The following is a 23,520-nucleotide window of genomic DNA, read 5'->3' as shown; positions in this document are numbered from 1 at the left end:
AAAGCGCCACTGCGTGTATGTATACGCGCCGCACACCGCCTATTGCAAACGTGCACGGAGGTAGCCCGATCTCCCCGCGTATACAAGGATAACTTCTGCTCTACCATCTTGCCTGATATCCAATTATAAACGAGGAAATAAAGAACAAGAAGCCTGGGTAGACAAAAGATTGAGACGCTCACCTACTTATGGTGCATGCGCGGGTTCGAACCTCGCATCAGCAAAGAATTTTTTTCCTCCAGGAATTACCTGTTTGTCCTTACCGTCCTATCCTTCCCTGGCGTCCTTTCTTTTTTCTGTCTCTCTGTACTTGTTTTTTATGTATATTACATTTCATGAAACGGTACTCGGTATGGGTTAACTCACGCATCTTTTTCAGGGCGACTTCGTTGCATACCTGTAATCTCAACTTTGTTTTGCAACGTTGCTGTCGCGTATACCACGTAACGTACAACGGCTCAAAAGATAGAGTAGCCTAAGTGTTTAAAAATAGACTCCAGCAAATATATGAAACTACAACAGAAGAGCTGTGAGTCGAGATTTTAAGAAAAAAATTGTCTTCCTCATTTAGTTTACATTTCTTTTTCATGCATATTGCAAGGTATAAGCATGGACAAGAACTCAAAAAGCACAAGGGTAACAAGGGTCCTGCCCTTCGTTCGTCATTCGAAAGTTTGGCAGATCCCACTTACCTTGAAAATCGGCGTTATGAGAAGGATGCTCATGCAAGAGCGTTAGCTATACACGCTCGACATGTACCACCACCATGAACTGTGGTAGGTTGAAGTGTTTCCTAAGCACGCGATCAAGGTTACGTGCGCATACATCGCCAACTCGCATACAACTGCCACGCATCTGCGTCGTTCCTGTGCCAATGGGTCATGAATACACGTCCAGTGGGCTGTTGACACCTCCTTAATTTGGACCAAATCACTGTGAAATTCAGCACCAGCAGTGGAAGTACAGTTGTTCCTTCAATCATTTAATAATGCGCCAATAGGAGGCCTATGTACACTGATGTATAACATATAGTTCAGTTGCTTGGACTTGTTCATGTCTGTTATAAACAAGTGGTCATTGTCAACCCCATTTCTCGACGTGGGCACGAGACCTTGGGAAGCTCTCTCTACGTAGCAAACGTCTTTCATGTTTTGTGAGAACCAGGTATGGTTATGTTTTGAAACATCGACTTGAAGTTGCTCCATTCCGCGGACGTGCACTTATGGAAGTCTTCAAAGATACAGCACTGACAAACTTTACTGAATATTGCCATTTATTACATCCCTGGCGAAGAGCCTTTTGCCAAACTCCTAACAAGAAGTAACAAGGCTTTGTTGCGGGGTACCAAATCTAAGTTTCTACAAACACAGGTCTGCTCAGGCACCTTCGTCACTATGCAAGTTCTGTGGTTAACTAAAAACAATAGATCATTTCTTTTTGACCTGCAGGTGCTTTAACACAATAGGAAAACCCCTTTTAGAAATCATTTTACGTGATAATGGTATGCATTTTTTGTGCATGTCATTTTCTCTTTTGGAGCTTCCATTTTGGAGTTCTACAATGCGGCAGTATGCGCGACTGTGTGGAATAAAACTAGTCAGTTGACTAATTATTCTAAAATATTATCCTTACGTGTCTAAAAGATTACAAACGTATAAAAGTCAGAGTATTGAGCTCAATGAAAAGAAATTTTTTTTATGTAAATATATGCACTAGACTAAGCACCACAATTATCTAAGTCATTGGAAATCTTTCTATTACATATACTAGATATTTCTTAAACTGCATAATATTTTATAAAAACACTCAATTCTTGGCCAATCCCCCACCGTGGGTATGCGCCACAGGCAAGAGGTGAACCAGAACAAAATTATGACAAGCGGAAAGCTGATACGGTCTACCTGAAAGCCAGTTCCGAGACGTAGCATCGCTTTGTTGTAGAATACTTGGTCGCAACGCAGAATGTGGGGCTGGATCTCCACTGAGACGCCCCGCCAGGGTGGTCTAGTGGCTAAGGCACTCAGCTGCTGACCCGCAGGTCGCGGGATCAAATCCCGGCTGTGGCGGCTGCATTTCCGATGGAGGCGGAAATGTTGTAGGCCCGTGTGCTCAGATTTGGGTGCACGTTAAAGAACCTTAGGTGGTCAAAATTTCCGGAGCCCTCCACTACGGCGTCTCTCATAATCAAATAGTGGTTTTGGGACGTTAAACCTCACAATCAAGCAATCGATCCCCACTGAGACAATGATAATCACTATGTGCACACGTTCCGCCCTTGCTGCTGGTTCCAGCTTCTAGGGGCGAAGTTTCTCAGCCCCCCCCCCACACACAAACGAGAACAAAAGTGTAAACAACTGGCTCTGCGTGTAATTATCTATATGAAATATGACAGCGCAACAGATGACCACTCGCTCTCTTCGTCCGTCCATCCATCTGTCCATCGGCCCATCTGTTGGTCTCTTCATTCGAGTGTCCTACCGTTCGTGCACCCGTGCTTAAGTCTGCCTGTCCATCGGTCCATCTTTCTGTTCGTCCTTTTTACTAGTCGGGGTCTTCAACAAAGACATCATGACTTTTGGGACCTATTCCTTCACCCATAAGTTTCCTTTCACTTCGTGAAGGTGCACTGAATTTTCTTAACGCTCTCGAAAAAACCTATTGTCTGTTCACGCCACATTTTGGTTCATTTAAACTCTCAATCACTTTCGGTGCAATGCGTTTAACTGCAACTGATTTTAACGCCATGTGAGGGCTGTTTCGTTGGAGGACATATGTATTGGTAAGAAATATAGGTAGTCATCCCTGCATCCCCAATTCACGCTTCTCGAAGATTATGATCTATCTGTAGTAGAATACATTTTGCCAAGCAAAATACTGGGGTTCCATATCTGCTGGGAGCTGGACATTATTTCTTCACATTCGTTGCTCCATCGAAGCCAATGTCAGCTTTTCCTTGAAGCTCAACCGTTAAAACTACCCATGTGTGTTCTCGCCACTCCTAGGTAGATATGAAGTGTCAATCACCTGTGGCATGTACACGCGCGCGGGTGTGTGTCATTGTCTAGTGAGAAGTGTTTGACAACTTCGCGATAGCATAGTAGCCTAATATTGTTCATGACCAGCGAGTCATATTTGTGAAACCCTCCTACCCCCATGCAACTTTTAGCTTAACCCAAGGTAAAGGGGTGCTCGCCGCCGCAGCCAAATGTAGGAGGATAGCTAGATAGATAGCTAGATAGATATATAGATAGTTAGATAGATAGATAGATAGATAGATAGACAGATAGATAGATAGATAGATAGATAGATAGATGGAAGCCAAGGATGCTTGCCGTGTTGCCGTACGCAAATAAATCACTCGAATTTAGTATTACATAAAGGCGATTGAGTGCATAGATCATTTTGTCTGTTGGGATCTTAAATACTCTTTCCTAGATGTAGGGATACCTTCTGTGCGTTCTTTTGCGAACATAATGACTTGATTATGAAAATTATGAAAAAAAACGTTTTTTCTTGATCGATGCCCGTGAGCGAACGCAGAAAGCGGAATCTTTCAAGGTTTTATTTCATTTCGGCCATCAGTGAAAGAAAGTGCTTCATTGCACGTAGGAAACCGTTCTTTTGAGCTAGAAGATCAAAGGAAAAACATTGTGCTTACTAAACGCTTTTCAATGTGTTCAAACGTTAAAGTAAAGCTAGTAGGCACCGCTTCAAGATGTATGCAATGAAAAAAATATTTATAATACTGAAGTAATTCTTCCCGCCATTCGGAAATATTCTTTTCTTGACGATGATATTTTTAACACGATAATAAATGTCACCAAGACAACGAAATAAGATATTGGCATTATTGTATTGCGTTTTCTGATACTAAGTGATTTATAAAATGGATCACTTCACCAGCACCTGTTGGAAAATAATCACTCATTTACACAATGTCTAAATGATCGTCGATCATCGTTAGGGCAAATGAATGTGCTATTAAGGCAAGAATTATTGTATGTGTTTCCGATGTCTTCTCGTACGTCAAGCGCATAGCACCTTATTGTCGAAGTGTCCTGACTGCTTCAGTACAACTAACTCGCCTCAAAATGGAACGCACTTTTTAACACTAACGTAGCGTTAATAAGCGTTCTCTGCGGCAGCTTTGAATACATAGCGCATCTTAGTTCGGTTAGAAAGTAAATGTGTCAACCTGACTGCTTAGGCAAAGATAACTTTTCTAATGCCAGTGAGTAGGCCAGTGGGTGATGAATTTGTCGCATATGTATTTTATATTTTGCTAATTCGATAAACTTGCTCATTGTTTGTATTATTCAAAACACACACCAGTCAAAAACTGGCCTTGCGTTTAAATAATAGTTCACTAAACTACAACATAGCTCAGCTCCACTTAATTCAAAACATATATTGTGACGCGGCTGTGTCGATGAAAATGACTGGATCTGTGGTTCTATACAAGATGAGCCAGCTTCTCGGGCAGCCCGAGATAACTCTAAGGTCTTACAGTAGAGCTCTACAATCCCGCATTGGTTGGTCTGAGCTCACTCTACGGCGGCCATAGACGTCAGGCCCTGCCCAGGTGGCACTGCGAAAAACGCCGCCACCATCCCCCTCACCGCTGCGCTGATTCTAAATATGTTCTGTGAAGAGAGCCGTCCGCAACCGAAAGTGCTTAAGCCATGTTTTGTCGATGATCATGCATGGTTTTCTGAAAGTTGAGGACATGGCAAGCTTTTTTCGTCAATCGAACCTCGCTTCAGAAAATTTGCAAGCTCCTCAAACGAACTGCGGGTACATTGCAAAAGATGTTTCTGTTATTTTGGCGTGCAGCACCTCGCAATTTAAGGGTAATTCAGCTTCGAATAACATTGAATTCAATAAAAGCACTGTGACGTGCGTTCTCTAACGCCTAAACTCGTTAAATTTGGGCTTAAACATGACGCCGAAAAAATCAACACGCGATAAATGTATCTTACGATCAGTGGTACAAACGTGGCTTTATCAGATGACCCCGGTGATTTCAGCCTTTGCAGTTACGTTCTTAGTATACATATCTCGCTACCTGTGCCTTGTGAATATCGTTACACGTAGGCACGACACAATTGCTTGTAAATTGTGTCGTAGAAGTATACATGCAAACATGGACGAACGTGAGCGAAATGGAAAGCAGAGATCTTAACCAATGCTGAGGTAGCGTACATAATTTTCGAGCATGGCAGAAGCTGATCATGAAAGGAAGGAAATTTTAAGTTTTTCAACGGCTGTGTCAACAACGAAACCAAAAATTTTGAGTTTTGCTGCGTTTGAACTCACACATATAAATCTGTCCACCCCAGCCCAAGCGCTTATCCAGGATCGGAGCCCTAAAACGAAAAAACCAGAATATTGGCTGTGTTCAAATTCTTAGTGAGCACTTAAACCGTCCTTGCAGACAGCTTAGAAGACAGTATCGAGCACATGCTGTTCGAGAAATGGAACACGTTTGGATGGATTGATGGACAAACGGACGCACGGACGGACATCCATATGTCCGTCTATCCGATAGAGGGATGGATGGATGGATGGATGGATGGATGGATGGATGGATGGATGGATGGATGGATGGATGGATGGATGGATGGATGGATGAACGGACGGACGGATGGACAGACAGAGAGACAGCCGGACGGACGGACGGACGGACAGATGGATGGAATAATGAATGGATGGATGGATGAATGAATGGATGGATGGATGGATGAATGGACGGGCGGACGGATGGACGGACGGATGGATGAATGGATGGATGGATGGATGGATGGATGGATGGATGGATGGATGGATGGATGGATGGATGGATGGATGGATGGATGGATATGGCTATACCCTTTAGATCGGGCGGTGGCACGCGCCACCAAGCCGTAATACCTAATGAACTAAAACTATATTTATCTTTTTTCCTTTAAATAGTGAGGTTGAGGAATCGTACTTTGCAGTGAAGTGTTTAATTTTCACTCGTGATTGACTTTAGCCACCAATCGGATAACCTCCTTCTAGTTATTTCTACCCGCTTAAAGTCCTGCCCTCCCTGATCTTGCCCTCCCTGTCCCTAAACCCCAGTGCTTTGAAAAACTCTGCGCCATCATCCTGAACTAAAGAATGAAGCCCTTCACAGAACATTATCAAGTGTTCGGCCCTTTCCTCTTCCTCTCCACACGCACTGCATACCGAGTCTACCCCTTCGTATTTGTCCCGATATTTCTTGGTTCGCAATACTCCCGTCCTGGCCTCAAACAGTAAATAACTACCTCGAGTATTATCATGAATCCTTGCCTTGGCCATTTTTTGCTTAAATGTTTGATAGATTTCTAGTGCGGACTTCTTAATCATGCCGATTCTCCACATATCGGTCTCAGATTCCTTCACCTTCTTCTTTACCGATAATTTTTCTTGGTTTAGCCCCCTGCTGTTTTCTAAGTATTTATTAGTCAATTTTCTGGTTTGCTTCCTCCATTTTGTATCGACCTTCTTCATTGTACAAAAAGCTGAATTCCTTCCTAGCCCAACGCTCCTCCCCCATTTCTCTCAATCGCCTCTCAAATTTTATCTTGTTGACAGCTTACCTGCCCTCAAATGATGTCCATCCCATATCGCCTTGTACTCTCTGATTTGGGTGTATTCCCGTGAGCTCCTAACGCAAGCCTACCTATTCCACGTTGCTTAATTTCTAATCTTGCTTGAACTTCTGATCTCATGCACAAGACCACATTGCCGAACGTCAGACGAGGAACCACGACCCCTTTCCATATTCCTCTCACAACATCATACCTATTGTAATTTCACAGTGCCCTGTTTTTCATTACCGCTGCATTGCTCTTACCTTTAGTCGTCAGGTATATTTCGTGTTCCCTTAGGTACTCGGCCTCATTGCATATCCATACGCCAAGATATTTGTATTTAGCTGTAATCTCTAGCGTGACCTTCTGTATTCTAAGCTAACTACGTTCATTGTAGTTAAATATCATTACTGCTGATTTTTCTTTACTGCATCTGAAATCTAACCTACATCTCTCATTACCGCAGATGTCCACCAATCTCCGCAAATCGTTCTTGTTGTCAGCCATTAGCACTATATCATCTTCGTACATCAATGCTAGTAGTGCCTGTTCAATGAGTGTTCCTTGTTTGACGGAAGAGAGGTTAAAGCCCAGTTCACTTCCCTTAAATTTGGCCTCTAATCCTCGTAGGTACATTATGAATAATAAGGGTGACAGGGGAGACTCTGCCTAAGCCCCCGTTTTACCTCTGTAGGCTTGGATACCTGTTTTTCCCACTTTATAATTACCTTGTTACCTTTATAGATATCCTTGATAAGGTTAGTGACTACATCTTTCACCCCTAGTGTGTGTAGTATTCCCCACAGTTCCTCTTGAAGCACGCTATTGTACGCTCCCTTGACATCCAAAAATGCTAGCCACAGGGGCCTGTATTCTTTTTCTGCTATTTCGATGCACTGCGTCAGTGAGGACAGATTGTCTCCTTACTTCCTGTGTTTCCGAAACCCGATCTGCAGTTCCCCCAGCGCCCCTCATCCTCTATGCATGCCTGCAGTGTTGCCGTTATAATGTGCATCGCCAGCCTGTAGACCACTGAGTCACTGTTATTGGACGGTAATTAATTATGTCAGCTTTGTCCTTCTTTTCTTTATAGATCATGCTCATCCTGCTAAGTTTCCATGCATCGGGGACTTCACAATTGATTATTTTTTGCTCACTGCCTCTCTCAAAGCCGGCTTAAACTTCGGACTTAATGTCTTTATCAGCATAACTGGAATGCCATCTGGGCCTGTTGATGTACTACTAGGAACCCTCTTCTCAGCCCTTTCCCACTCTCATTGTGAAAATGGAGCCATTGCGCCACTCGATTTATCCTTGTCTATTGTGGTGCCTAGAGCACTTCTTTCTTTGAAATGTTTCTGTCACTCTTGTTCTTATATATTCAATAGCTTCATCCCCTTCTAGCCTAGCACCTTGAGCTGTAGGTAAAAACCTCCACTCTAGGGTCGTCTCATTTTTTAGGGAGTTTAGATGGTTCCAAAATTTCGCAGCTGCCTTTCTATCTTTTTTATGTACTTCTGCCAGCCACTGAGCTCCCTTTCTTCTAATCTTTTCATTGATCAGAAGGGATGCATCTCTTCTACAGCTTAGAAAGGTTTCCCATTTTCTTTCAACATCATCTGTCGGTCCACCCCGCTGCTTAGCATGTCTGTGTTCCCTAGAGGCTTCCTGACCTTTTGCTATGGCTCTCTTAACTTCCTCATCCCACCAACTTTTGGCTTTGTGTCTTCTTTTCCGAGGTGACTTGTCACACGTCTTAGCAAGCTCTAGCTCAAAGAGTCTAATTAGATTCGTGTATGTCCACACTGTCTTATTATCCTCCGTGATTACTTTCTCAATTTGTTTAGTGGCTATGTCTGTTTCTCTTTCTGAATAAAAATTTTCCTGTAGTTGCTCATTTTATCTCCTTCCCACTTTCACTGCTCTTCTAAAACTTAGTTTGATACGTTTGTGATTACTACCCAGACTTCTGGAGCCACCTTCATCTATGTGCATTCCCCTGACCATATCATACATCCTATGTGACATCAGTACGTAATCTATTGTCGACTGCAGCCTTCCTACTTCCCGTGTTATTGTCCCTTCACACTTCTCGTACTGTTGAAAATGATGAAATTATGCCTTTCACACATAGCCATGATTAATTTGCCTGTTGGGTCAGCATACCCCCCTATATCTTCTATGTGCGCATTCAAATCACCTAGTATAATTATCTCGCACTCTCCTGCTAACTCCTGAATGTCATTTGATGTGCGCTCTACCATTGTTGGGTTTTTCTCTCTGAAGAAAGCCGGCTTCTGCGCGACGAGGCGCCACTTCGCGTCGCGAGAAAAAACAGCTAAAATATGCAAATGTAAAGATTCTATTTTATGGCTTATTTCGTGTTCAAATTAGAAAAAAACAAACGTTAGTTACATTGAGTATGTGGTGAAGTGTCTACTTGTCTGCAGATGACCATTGCGGCGAGATCCGACATATCTGAGCGAATTGTTGAGTCGCCATCTTGTTTAGACAGCAAAGTAGCCTGCATTGTATTTGTCTACGATGCGGTCTTCTCGGAGTTGTCTATTTGCCTTCTGCGAGACAATTGGAGTGGGACTTAAAATGGCTGCCGTCCATTCAGCTGTCTATTTACCCGTCTATGGCGAGTATTGAAACTTACCCAATGTTCTAATATTCAAGAACGAATCTGACAGGAACCCACGCGCTGTCCATTATTCTTTATTCAGAAAGCAATTATTCTCAATATGGCTCAGCAACGACTGCCACAGAGTTCCCTCTAATAGAAATAACTAGGAAATCTGCGTTTCGCTTACAATCGAAGCACTGATAATTGCATTGCATTACGAATCATTTTGGCAGTAGATGTATGAGGAGACTTAGTCACTTATATGTGTTCAACTCTTTCTTTCTCTCCTGTAACTCAAAATTTCGGGGGAGGCTGGTGTAAACTTGTCATAAATTTTTGATTTCGTGAATTTATCATCCTGTTTTTACTTTCATATTTTTAGATTTACAAAAGCGATTTGTCGTTATGTTTCTTTTTTTCAAGAACATTAAGCCAGATGGTGAAATAGTGCGAGTGAGTGCTCCAATGTTTTCACGCCATTTTGACCAAGTGCTGTAAGCATCACTGATGAGATTGTAAGTATTCCTAAAAAATCTAACTGAAGTAATAGCACGAATGACCACATAAAAAGATTATTTTCTAACTCATTACAAATGAAGGAAAGATTTGAATAAAATATAGTGCATTGTTCGGTGTACTTCTTGAGAAACTAAAATATCTGTAAAGTGAATAGTGGAAAGAAACAAGTATTGGTAATGGGCCCTTGTCTTCATCAAGTTGCACGCATTATAGAAAAAGACAAGGTCTTCATTCTGGGAAGGCCTCTACACTAGCGTTCCTTGGAATTAAACAATCCAGGGAATATTCGGACAATTCTCGTATAATTGGCCAATCCCCTCCATTGGGTGCAAACCTTGTGTAGAGACAAAAATAACAACAAGGTTAACAAGTCCATAAAATTTAGTAAGACCCCCCAATTCTTTGCCCATCTCCCACAGTGGGTATTAGCCACAAAAGAACGTGAACATGCAGATGAAGGCGATCACTGGTTGGTGTAACTAAAAACTCTTGTTACGTGCAAGCGCTTTTCGAGTTGCAAAGCGGACATTCACTGACGTTCTCAGCCTGATGTCTGAACAATCAAGAGGTCGATTAAGTGACTGCACCAGCTCGCTGAGACAGCCAGTGTCGGTGTGCAGCCTAGAGAAGGAGGAGACGGTCCTGCTTCACGTCAATCTAGCGGTGAGTTTATGTGATGTACACAACCTGCTCACAGCAAGCTTACGTACAAGAAGTTGCAGACGTTGAAAGATAAACATTGGCTAATGAGCGACCCATCATGCTCCTTATTCAGCAGCGCACCTTTTTGCAAAGCAATGTGTGCGTATTAGGAAGTAACAGAGCATCAGCTTTATTGGCAGAGACGGAATCAATAGCATAGAAATTCTGAGAATTCCTTACAAATATTTTCACACGCATTCCGCATTGATATTGGGTACCTTCTACAATAACGCCCATAGAATATTTCCTTTGAGAATTACGAAGAATATTAGGCACTGAACAGTCAGAGCTTGTAGGTTTCATGATTTATTGCTGGTGTCCGTGTTTTCCCACCTACCTATTCAGAATGAGTCATAAGTGAGTACCAGAATGATGCATAGGCAGCAATGGCATAGCTTTTGTAAGCACGGGAGCATGGGTTTCTTGACCAGCTGGGGTATAAGCACATGAATGGGAATATGACGCAGAGAGAAGCCTGCGCTGGTATTTTGGCTTTATATTTTAGGAAGAGACAAACTTACAGCGGCTCTCATTATTTTGAAGTGCGCCAAATGACGTGCATTATATCGTGCCTTTCACGCGTAAAATTAAATATTTCATTTATAATATGAATTTTAAGATCTTTATGACACACGCCGAAAGTTTATTTTTGAGAATTATTACGAAAAATTGTTTTAAACACAAAGTGCTCTCAGTGAACTGTGGGCACTTTAATCTATCTATCTATCTATCTATCTATCTATCTATCTATCTATCTATCTATCTATCTATCTATCTATCTATCTATCTATCTATCTATCTATCTATCTATCTATCTGTCTGTCTGTCTGTCTGTCTGTCTGTCTGTCTGTCTGTCTGTCTGTCTGTCTGTCTGTTTGTCTGCCTGTCTGTTTGTCTGTTTGTTTGTCTATCTATCTATCTATCTATCTACTTATCCATCTATCTATCTATCCCCCTACGGGTTTTGGCTCTCCTGGTCGTTTCGATAATGGTATCGATACCAAACTTGGTATGGCATACCATGACTCTTTCTTTTTTCTCTTTCTTTCCTTTTTTAGTTCCCTCTCACTCTCGCAAACATCTTTGAAGGCGAGAGGGACACGGCAGCAGCGAAGTTTGGAAGTTCATGTCAGTATAACTCATCCCCTGATGAAGGGAGGACCCCTCCCGAAGCTGTTGGGAAATAAATATATTTATCCTTGTTGACAACGCTCCTGTTGTGCCATATCCCATACCTTCACGAAGACTAACTGGCCCATTGAAATAATACTGCCACTATATATATATATATATATATATATATATATATATATAGTACAACGGTATCGCTACCTTATACATATATGTGGTAAGACACCGCAGTACGAAACGTCTGTGAAATGGGCTATTCAGTCGTACGAACCTAAAATTTTCCGCTGAAGCGTCATTGGAGCAAATGCTAAAGTGTTTCAATTCAACAAAATTAGTACTCACCAAATTCAAGTTCCAGTAACATATTTTGTGGCGCAATCTACTGCCTCACACTTCACACTAAGAATAAATGACCTGAAAGAATGGGCAGAAATGCCGATCACCTTTAGGCCTTTAGAGCATTATGCCACCTGTCACTCTCGCATTGCTAGATGTGCCATTATATTTAAAGGAAGGACCTTAACGAGCGTGGTAGCTGAAGGGAAAGAGGAGGATTATTGAGCAATATTTTTTTCAAAAGCTCCAGGACTTTTAGTGTATGAAGCATTGATATCCTTATAAAAGTTGAATCTTGCGCTACCCAGGATAACATTGTGCCGGCGATGAATTTTGAGAGTTGGGACACAGTGAGTCGATTAAGACAATTACAACTTAACCGTAAGCGCATAAGTGCTGGAAAAGTTACTACGTTTTTTTAAACCTGTGCAGGCATTCACAGTCGAGTAAATAGCAATGTCAATAAAAAAGTGCACATTTCTAGAAGTGATCGCTTCTTTAGCTCCTGGCAGCATGTTTATCATACGTATGCAGGAATTACGTATATATACAGTAGCAAAACACAATTACATGCCTTGTCTAAAAAGGTGGCACGAGTAGTGGTGCGGGAAGTTGGCCCTCACTATGCCGTGTTTCTGCGCTACGCTGCCCAAAGGACTACGCTGGTCTTGTGAATTTCTATGGTACTTCTTAGACTGCTCTGTACCTCATTTTCACAGAGCACGAATATATATTCTCATTGTATATTCCATATTCAATGGAGGCGTCATGCTTTTTTTATTTTAACACTTCATGATTGAACCTATGTTTTCAATCCTGCAAAGTTTGGGACAACTGTGGGTTTTTCAAAGCATTTTCAAAAAAGCATAAAGATGAATTGAAAGAGTAAAAAAAACAGGGCGACACGTCATTTTTTCAGGGTTTCATTGTTCGTGCTGTTTTAACATGATGTACACAAGCAGACCAAAGCATATAATGGACATTAGTACAAATGTACAGCTAATGTGCGTGATACGTCCAATTTCGTAGGAAGCATGAAGAGTGTAATAAAGACGACAATGTCTGAGAAGCTTGTGGTCCACTACCGCGATTCTCAGGATATTCACGACCTCGTAGACGCAATACAGCGTTACCTCAAGTGCTGCGGCATGGCGTCACGAAACTTTCGTGACTGGAACGACAACATGTAAGTGAGCTTACAACCTCATTTGCAGTTTTTACTTTGGAAAACAAGTGTTGGTGCAGACAGCTTACAATGCTTCAAATCATGGAGGCTTTGAAAAACAATGTTACTTGCTGAAAGTTGTCGGAAGAGGTACTGCAATGTACGGATGTAATGAAGCTCTTTGCGAAAGCTGGTGGTTCATTGCATCGACCTAGAAAGAAGAAAAAAGAGCAAATTGTCGCCTTCGCACATACTAAAGCAGCTATACGCGATCCTTTAGTTTTTAGAATATTATTGGTAAGATATGCAATGATTATTGAAGGAATATTCTGAAAAAATTGCATATTGGCCACACCACTTTCAGCGGTTAGCGACTGTTTTATTATTTTCGTGCATATATCAAGGCGTCATTTAAAGGCACACATAAGAGTGAGACTATTTTTTGCGTTATACTAGTGAAGTACAGTTTCCCAATTCCGGAAACGCCAATTTCGCCGCGACTCTGCGCTGGCCAAGTGAGACAACGCGCGAAACAAAAATGCGTGTGGAGACGCCACTCGAGATTCCTGCACATACACGATGACGTGATGGGATTTGAAGGCGTGTACTGGGTCCTGGGTAGCTTCTAATTTATGCATCTTGAGTACATCATAACCTGTGGGTACTTATCAAACAAAGTTCCAGGAATTTTTTTCGAGAACACGTCTCTGAAATTACAATAGTGCATGGTGAAATGTTTGACGCCACACGCGTATGCATCAGTGCGAAATTTGAAAACGAAACTTCAAACTCAATCGTCTTCGCTAATAATGATCTTATGATAGTAAAACGAATGTCACCAGAGCTTTCAGAGTGCAGTTTGTCAATCTAGACCAAATCGTTGTTTCACTTCAGGGCTCCTTTAATGTCACCGAACGTCAAAATGCATTGACCCGCACTTTTTTGTGCGTTTGTGTTGAACACAGCACTGTTATTTTAGCTGTTAAAGATGCAAAAAGCAAAGCTAAAAGCCCAATACGGCATATCCAAACCCACCCACAGGATGGTTTATAGTAGCAATGATTATACAGGTCAGCACGATTCATAGATATTCGATGCTCGAAAAAAAAACCTTAACCTATCCACAAGTATCTAATTCCTTAACTCGTCTTATCTTCATTTGACTTGTATTTGCAGTTACTTCCACTGTGACGCGTCAAACCCGAGCCATGAACGGTGCTCGGTTCCGCTGTCGTGTTGCCGCCCCGAGTCGACCTTCACTGGCATCTTCTGCGGGCGCAGCGTACTGAACTTGTCCGATCACGAGGCTTGGTTCCGCGTTCACACGGGAAGCTGCCCTGACGCGACAAACCGCTACGTGAAGGAGCACGTCATGATCATCGTGGGTGTCTGCCTCGTCGCTGTAATTGTTCTGGCCTTCATAGACATGGTCACGAACGGCGTAATTGACGAGATCCACATCATTCGCAAGATATATGATCATGTCAACGGCGCAGAGGCCGGAGTGTCATCCGCATTCACAACCTAAGATGCACTATTCGTTGGGGCGGTTCCCGTTTTTGGCTATTTAGATTTACACATTCAATCTTTTCTGGTAATCAATTTTGGTCATTTTTGTGTCTTTTTAAATTATTTTTAGCACCTTAGGCCACAATAGCGAATAATCGAATACTAAATAGTTGATTGAAGGATGTAAAAATTGAGGGGCTTGGTTTCCTTTGGAATACATTATAATAATTAAACCTAACAGACAGTGATGCAAGGATAGTCTATCAATTAAAAAGAAAAGCAGGCGAAAAAGTTACTTGCTGTTAGCGGTCATCCAGCTGTCCTCTTTCGGGAGGTATATATTTTAATTTAACTGTAGTGTGAGTGAGCGCCACTAGCAACCCTGACTCTGTGTTTAGAACATTTTTCGGCCTGTTGGCATCACGCAGCAGGTGAATATATTACGAGCTGGCAGCTGAATAATAATCACTCGCATACAGCCTAAATACAACTACTCTTCGAGAATCGAAGCCTCACTGTTAACGAAGAAAAGAAATCGGAAATTTAAGGCTCATTTATCATTAGCTATTCTTCTCTGGGTATATGGATGAGGAATAAAGTGCTACAGTACATGACGTAGAGGTGACACCGTTTTTGCATAAAAACGCTGAAATCCACCTAGATCCTAGATAGAGGGATTTTGATTCACAGAAAAGCATAGACTCCTGCGTGGGTGACAGTGTCTTATTCGCAGCTCGTCTACACCGGGGTAGGGAAACGGGAAAGCAACCACACGATGGATAACGATGGTGATTTATGGTGGTGAGTATATACTGTTGTTACAAGTTGACAAAGTGCTATAATCTACATGGAGTTGAATCATTTGTAAGAAGGTTATGGGTGCTCTTGCGACCACAGTCTCACTGTTGACCTCAAGTCAAGCGCCAAACACAACTTGATCACGTTGCGGCACATTATGGTATCGACAAGTAAAATAAATAAAATTCTGTCATTCGCGAGTTTATGCAGGATAGGTAAAAAACAGTGTTCATGAGTTTCTGGCACTTGATGGTGATTGTAACGAGCGCCACTTTCACTGCAGCCGAAACTATGGGTATGACAGGCGCAAACTTTTCATGAAAGGAACATGAAAATGCAGAAAATACAATTGCGTTTTCTTCCTTTATTACCTAAGATATACAACTAAAAAAGCAAGCAATTTTTCCCTCTGACGACTGCAGTCTTTTTCAAAACCTTGTCTACTTTGCCGCGTGCGCTTGGCGGTTCGTGTACGGTCTTCAAAAGCCATTTCAATTACATGCGCCTTATCGCTGAATTCTCCTCACTCAGCATTTTACTTGATCATTGGTGAGTAGTGAAGCGGGATCCTTGTAACGTTTGAAGTCTACTAGTGCTGAGTAGTGCTGTTTGCTTTATATGCAAGGCACATCAATGACTGCCCACGCATAACTTTCTTTTAGACTTTCAATCAACATTATGTGACACAGTCCCCGTCAATACATTAGGTCAGTAAGGGCTGTTCATTATGGTGATATTTTTTCTTGAGCAGGTAATGTTTTGCTCTGTTGACTATTTATTTACAGATGTGCCATAAAGTGTGTAATAGTACTACACGAGGTGGTGCCATTATCGGGGCGGCTTGATATTGTAACCATTATAACAAGTTGGAATAGTCTTTCCATCTTTTAACGTTTCTTTATTAGACAATATCAGCCGCACTAATCGTGCAGTAGAAAAAGAAGACGACACTAAGTTTTTTTGTTCTTTTCGATTAGGAAAAAAAAATAGGAAGAAAAGAACGGCAGAGAGGTTAAACAGCTTATAGGCAGCCGGTTTGCTACCCTGCGCATGGGAGGGGGATAGGGGAAATGAAAGATAAGAGAGGGATTAGAGATAAACACAGCACATTCGGCAGCACACACGCACACTCAGTCATAGTCCAGTCTTGTCTTTCGCCATGTGTGCCATTGCAGTTACAGCCGCTTGTTTAAGTCTGTGTCACGTAGGAATTTCAACAAAGCTTTTGTCGCCTTCTGTTGCAATGTCTTTTCTCGGAAACTTGCCAGAATAGTGTCCACAGACATTTGGCTGTTGTCGATGCACGCAAGAACGGACGCCAGTGACTGTCTCTAAATGTCATACAACGAACAGTCGCACAGGATGTGGTTTAGCGTCTCTTCGCAACGACAGGCAACGCAGAGAGCGTTGTTGGCCATTCCTATGACAAAGGAATAAGAATTTGTAAATGCCACTCTTAGCCATAAGCGATGAAAGAGGGTGGCTTCTCTTCGGTCAAGCCCAGTGGGCATGCGGAGAGCCATCAAAGACGTGGTGTTGACGATTCGTCTCGTTGCTTGGTGGGCACCATTGTGAAAACGGAATTTCACGCGCAAGTCATCGAAGAATACTGGCTGTATCGGTCCGCGAAAGTGGTATGGCTTCTTCTCGTGTTCCTTCAAGAGCGGCTCGTGCGGCAGTATCGGCATGTTCGTTCCCTATGACGCCGCAGTGACTTGGCAGCCACTGAAACGTCACATGATGCTCTTTCTTGTGTGAAGTGTGGACAAGGCATCGAATTTAAAAAAAAGATGTTCGTAAGGCCTGCGACGCCATGCTGAGAGCACAGATTGCAGGGCAGCCATTGAGTCGCTGAAAATCGACCATTGTTGTGGTGGTTCCCGATTGACCACACAAAGTGCTGCGGGCAAAGCAGCTAGTTCCGCTGTTGTAGATGCCATGGAGTGGTCAGTCCTAAAGCTGATGGTATCTTTTCGATTAGATCGCCAAACAAAGTGGGTGGTTTAATGATAATTGCGTCAAGTAAATTATGCGATAGGGCGAGAATTTCTTTCACAGTGTCATGTTCGGGGTTTGAAATAGAAGCAATACATTTGTCTCTCCCCGCATACCACGCGTTTTTCATTTGTAATAGACATTTTCTTTCTGGTGTTTAGAGTACTAGTCACGTTGGCAGTGTTTTGGCAGCCTGTTGAAGGAAAAACTGTTTTCACAGGAGACTTTTATTCACTGCATTTGTCTCGGGAGCTAAGGATAAATTCTTGTGGTAGGCGGCTTTGTGAACAGACCATTGACCACAGCCTCTCGTGTCCGAATAAAGGCCATGTTACATTTGTCCGAAATCAGACTCGCTCAGTATTGGAATAACCCTTTCTCTTGAATGCAATCAATCTTTTGTCATCGGCTGTTGTTGACTCAACAACTAACAACCATCACTTTCCTATTGTTTTTATATTACTTGTTGAACCATAACTTTAGATCGGCCAACACGCACATATGAAAACCATGGTAAATTTCAAGCCTGCTTGCACTCTGCCATTTCTAAATTTCAAATTGCGAGTGCTAATGAGATTGCATGTACGAATGGCTATATACTGGAGAGATCTAGAAAAATTCCTAATTCACTATTCAATTGAGTAAATGATCTTCATCTTGTTGGTGGAAGGATGAAGTACGCGGGATTATAGAAGCCTAAATTTTGTTAAAAAACTTCTAAATAATCAGTACTCAACAAACTGGAAATACTATCAATTTCTCGCTCTCGTACTGAAGCGTACTATTAATCGCGCGAAGGAAAAATATGACAGTTCACATTACAATTACCCTTTCAAATTAAAAATAGAGCGTGATTTGTTCCCATAGATCGTGAAAAGGAAAGTAAATAACGTCTTTAACCTTACAATCACGTGTCTTTATGCCGGAAGAAATGAACCACTCTCTAGAAGACAAAGTGCTAAGTTTAGAGCATTGAATCACTGCTAAAGTTTCGGCTATTCGCTTTGTGCTAGTAAATTCACTTGGATTTCAAAAAATATTTCGCTGAAATAAGTCACAAAGTACTATGCCCAATAAGGACATCCGCAGGACCAGATGAAAAAAAAAAGAATTTTTGTTTACGGTCTTACTTCAGGAATTGCCTAATCTTCTGCTGAAACTTGTGAATTATTTCGATCCCGCCAGAATGGAAACTTGCTAAAATTATATTGTTGCTCTGAAATCAAAATGGAGCATACATGTTGGATAACAAAACACCGATTACATTGACATTAAACTCTAGTGAAATTGGTTTATAAGATAATCAAAATACAAATAAGAAAGTTATTGACGAGAGGTCAGTTTATAGCCTCTGTCCGATTGGGTTAAGGACTGGTTGTTTATTTTTGAATATTCATTTTCATTTGAAAAGTCGTATGCAACTTGCTCGGCAACATAACAAATCTGCAGCTTTAATTGCTTTACAATTCGCTAAAGCATATCACATTGTAGAGCACTGTAATTTTATAAATCGTTTAGAATAGCTTGATTTCCGTCGTACTTAATAACGTAGGCTCGCACTTTTCTTGCAGACAGAAAATTTTACTGTTTTACAGACGGGTATAGATCATCTGCTCACTCACAAATGAGAGGGGTACCGCAAGGCTCAGTGGTTTTCCCAGTGCTATTTAATGCACTAATCAGCAGCTATATACATCACCAGAACATAACAAATTATGTTTATGCAGACGATATCGCGTTTTTTGCAATCGCACATAACATTCAGGCTTTATCTAAACGGCTACAGATTTACCTGAACACTCTGGATAGCTTGCTCGATGGTAAGTGATTTATGCTTCATTCGAGTGAATGCGCGCTTCTTATTCTCCCGCTGCAGTGCCTCGTGCACATCTCACTGTCTTATTATCATTAGGATATAAGGCAGGTAGAATATATTAGGCAACTAGGAGTAATTCATCATACATTGCTTAACTGACGACCTCACTTTGAATATGTCGCCGGAAAAGGTGCGCGGGCCTGTGGCGTATTACGTAGGCTAAGCAACTACCTCATAAGTATTAGAAGATAGCCGCTGTTAATGATATATCCCATATACATTCGTCCTATTTTGAAGCTGGTTGTACAGCTTTCTCTAAGGCTTCAGCTTGAAAATTAAGACCTCTTCTTTGTTTTCGGAAAGAAAAGCTTTGCGCTTATGTCCTAGCCTGTATAAAACAGTTCCTATCAATGTGCGCTGTACCTAGAATCGAGAGTTCCTTCTATTTAGAGCAGAATCTGCCTTTGACTGTACAAACACTCTTGACAATTTATGATTCACTATTACGACCATCAGAAACCGCCTTTTTTTCCAACCCGGTATGAATTTTCGAAGCTTCATGGCCACGATTTCAAAGCTAACAAATTATAAACGCACATATATGCGATAGCATCCCGACCAGTCGTTAGTCATACCTTGTGGAAATTCAATTTGAGGATATTTTTTCAAATAAAGCCCAATTAGTTCCCCGTATTATCTTAGACCCTTTATTACAAGATCACTTGCGCCGTAATACAATTGTTATTGTTCTTGCAGACACATCACAATCGGGTGAAAACTGCTGTGTTGCTATACTTAGCCCGAATTAAGATTGTTCTTATACTTTTCAACTATCTGATCTATACCCGTTTTTGTGGCTGACAGTTGTGGTCGCTTTGCGCCAGTTGGATATGGCAATCACACCAGCTGTCATGATAACATACTTTCTATCTTTCAATGCGGCACTTTCTGTTGGTGCTGAATCTTAACTAGTAAAGGCGTTCCATGCACCAGTACCTGCTGACCCGCAGGCCGCGGGATCGAATCCCGAAGGCAGTGTCTGCATTTTCGATGGAGGCAAAAACGCTGTAGACCCACGTGCTCAGATTTGGGTGCACGTTAAAGAACCCCAAGTGGCCGAAATTTCCGCAGCGCTCCACTACGGCGTCTCTCATATTCAAAAGGTGGTTTTGGGACGTTAAACCTTACATAACAATTAATCAATCAACGAACATAATTATATCCCTGGCAGTTTGTTTTTTGCCAAACTTGTAAACTAGAAGTACATGTTATGAGGCTGCGCTGCCGATTCTAAATTTCTAGAAACACAGGTCTGGCTAGGCACCTTCACCACTGTGCGCGTTCTGTGGTGAACTGAAAACAATAAATCACTTTTTATACCTGCGCTCGGTTTAATACAGAACGAAAAATTGTTTTAGAAATACTTTTACGTGGTATTAGAAAAAATTTATTTCTGCCTGTCATTTGGTCATTAGGAGCCTCTGTATCTGGGTTCTCCATTGACAAGGTATGCGTGGCTGTCAAGGACCATAATAATGAAACTCATCGGTTGACTAATTTATCAGTATTATTATGCTGACATAATTAAGACATTTATACGTATAAAGACAAGGGTAATATTCTAACCTAAATATATTTTCGTTTCCTTGTCTTCTATTTATTTAATTGTATGCATTGGGTCAATGACCATTGTTTTCAAGGTAATCTGTGTTCTTTCTATTATATGACTTGTATTATTCTGAAGCTTCATACTGTTTTGTAAAACTACTCAATTCTTGGCCAATCTCCGACGGTGGGTATGTGCCACAGGCCATAGGTGAAAAGAAGATGCTGTTTTAAGAAGGTTGCTTTGAGCATTCGGCGCCTCTACTCTGGGCTACAGTCACAGGGCTGTTTACTAAGGAATAAAGGAATTTATCAGTCAGACCAAAAGAATACAGAGCTAAATTTTTCAGTCTTTTAAACTTTTAAATATTATTATTGAGTAAATATTTGTTGACTTATCCCTAGCATATACGAGAAGTATTGCGAAGAAAAAAAAGCCTATCACTCGGCTAATTGTCGTTAAATAAATTAACTGATTCTCTTGCCAAGGCATCGCTTTTGACACCCATCATTCCTATTTTCCTTCCTACAGTACACATTACAGCGGCGCAATTTCGCACACTTAAAATCAGGCAAAATTTATCAGACCCTGCACTGATGGCTTCTCCGGAGTACAATGACTTGTTATTTTTCTGGCGCCTTGAACTGTCTAATTCAAGGATGATGGAAGTTGTAATCACAAAATTTCGTTGCCGCGTTACGTCTTTCAATTTTTACTTGCATAGATCAGCTTTATTGCATTTCCCTATGTGAATTTAATGTAATCAAGAAGAAACTATCAGTCATTTTTATCACATTGTCGCTGTTCTGACTTATTTAGGTGAAGCATACTAACACCGCCTCTTCAAAAACTGGGCTTGCAATTATCACAACCTGATCTTCTTTAATTCGGAGCCTCTACACTGGGTTTCTGCCACAGGGATGTTTTACTCGCCAATCAAGAATACATCACTGCGACTAAACGTTTTTTTGCTAAATTATAGTCTCACAAGTTTTCTTTGTTTCTTTATCTACAAATTTGCAATTGGCACTTCGAATCATAAGTAAATAACAATAGTTTTTAGGAATAAAGCAATGCTGTAAGTATCGGCAAATTTATCTTATCATCGCCCAATCCCCTCCTCTCGTTACGAGCCCTTTGCAGAGGAAAACAACAACAACAACAACAACAACAACATTAGGAACAACAACAACAATTCCCTTCATTGGGTAAGAGCCATGAGATGAGAAGAAGAAGAAGAAGGACAAGAGCATACACGAACGTGTATATTGTGAACCACAAAGCAGAGTTCTTTCCTACCGTATCAGCTGCATGTCCCGGCCATATAAGGATGAAGGTGATGCAAGTCTACGTTCAGTGCACTTTCGGCTCCGGTCAGCAGCCCGCAAGCTGAGACAACAATTCTTCTTGACGTCAATTCAGTGGTAAGCCTACAGCAGTATCGATAGCGCATTATTCATCTGATAGGTTAACGTAAGGTTCAATATTGTAATTTTTACGTTCGATGATCACCGTCATATGTTTCCTGCTTGTTTGAATCTATGGAAAGCCTGCTTCAAAGAATCAAAGTAATAGAGCGTTCAGCAAATATATCCAGCAGGTATATCAGCAACATTTTTGTTTATCTTATAACTTGCACATGACCCAGCATGCCTTCTTTTAATGTACATATCACGAAACTTCCGAACCCGTAACTCTTTTGCTCTGCGCAAAGAGAAGCATGACATTATGTGTCTCAAGAGTACACGTTCGGACAAAATATTTAATTTTATTTGAAAACCCAATTTATTTGAAAAAGAAAAGTCAGAAAGCATTTGCATCCTGCACATGCATCATTCAAATAAATTATTTTTGTTCAAATTATCGGAATCACTGGTTCACAGGAATGGAGGCACGAGACGTACGAGATGATGTGGCACGCCATGTAAGAGGACCTAGTGTCGTCCATCACCGAGGGCATTGGGCGCGTGGAACGCGGTGGCTACGCTTTCCCCATGGAGTCTACGAGTATTGAGTACGTGGTACGAAAACAGTGCCATCCCAAGCAGATCGGCAGTCTTCTAGACTGCAGGGGTTATAGCATCGCAACGCCGCATGGTGAGCCTTAAGTTGTAAAACTTGTCTCATTTTCATATTCATTATAATTATTGTCGTATTCTCTATCATGAGGTTGACTCCACTCACCCCAGAAGGACAGGTGCCCCTTTGGGGCTCCCGTTTTGACCAATTGATGTGACGCCGTGTTTGCTAAGGCCGCGTTATTCCTGTAGACTACTGGTAATGTCATTTGCCCAACTAACTTTCTGCGTCCTCTTCGAGCGCCTGACCTCACGCTGCATGCCTCTCCCAGGCTCATTTTGTCGTGTTATTTATTCTGATGTTAATAATGAACGTCTATTTCTTTGCTGCACTCTGCTCTCTTCTTGTCTATAAATGTTACACCTATCATATTTCTTGCATTGGCTCGCTGCATCGTCCACAATTGTGCGCTAACCACACTTTATTGAAGGACACCTTGCTCATAAACAACCATGTCATTAGGAGCTCCATGTAATAACCATTTAATGGAGGTGATGTGAGCATGTCTTTTTGTGGATAGTTTTTCATCTATGAAACAGCAATCTTATAATCGCATGACGTTTTTACTATATTTAATTTATTTATTAATACTGTAAGCCCTCACTGGAGGGTCATAACAGGGAGGGAGTACATTAG

At 41.5% G+C, this 23,520-nt stretch overlaps 1 protein-coding gene across 1 annotated transcript; it reads left to right on the top strand.

Moving 5' to 3' along the window:
- The first annotated feature begins 12,974 nt into the window (after positions 1-12,974).
- On the top strand, positions 12,975-14,609 carry LOC142784771 (tetraspanin-33-like). Its single transcript, XM_075883271.1, has 2 exons — positions 12,975-13,102; positions 14,258-14,609. Exons 1-2 carry the CDS (start codon positions 12,975-12,977, stop codon positions 14,607-14,609), a joined length of 480 nt encoding a protein of 159 aa, XP_075739386.1.
- The last annotated feature ends 8,911 nt before the right edge of the window (positions 14,610-23,520 follow it).

The sequence above is a fragment of the Rhipicephalus microplus genome, unplaced genomic scaffold (assembly GCF_043290135.1).
Source record: "Rhipicephalus microplus isolate Deutch F79 unplaced genomic scaffold, USDA_Rmic scaffold_15, whole genome shotgun sequence".
NCBI classification, from domain to species: Eukaryota; Metazoa; Arthropoda; class Arachnida; order Ixodida; family Ixodidae; genus Rhipicephalus; species Rhipicephalus microplus.
The sequence above is the reverse complement of the archived record's forward strand: the minus strand, read 5'-3'. Positions and strand labels throughout refer to the sequence as shown.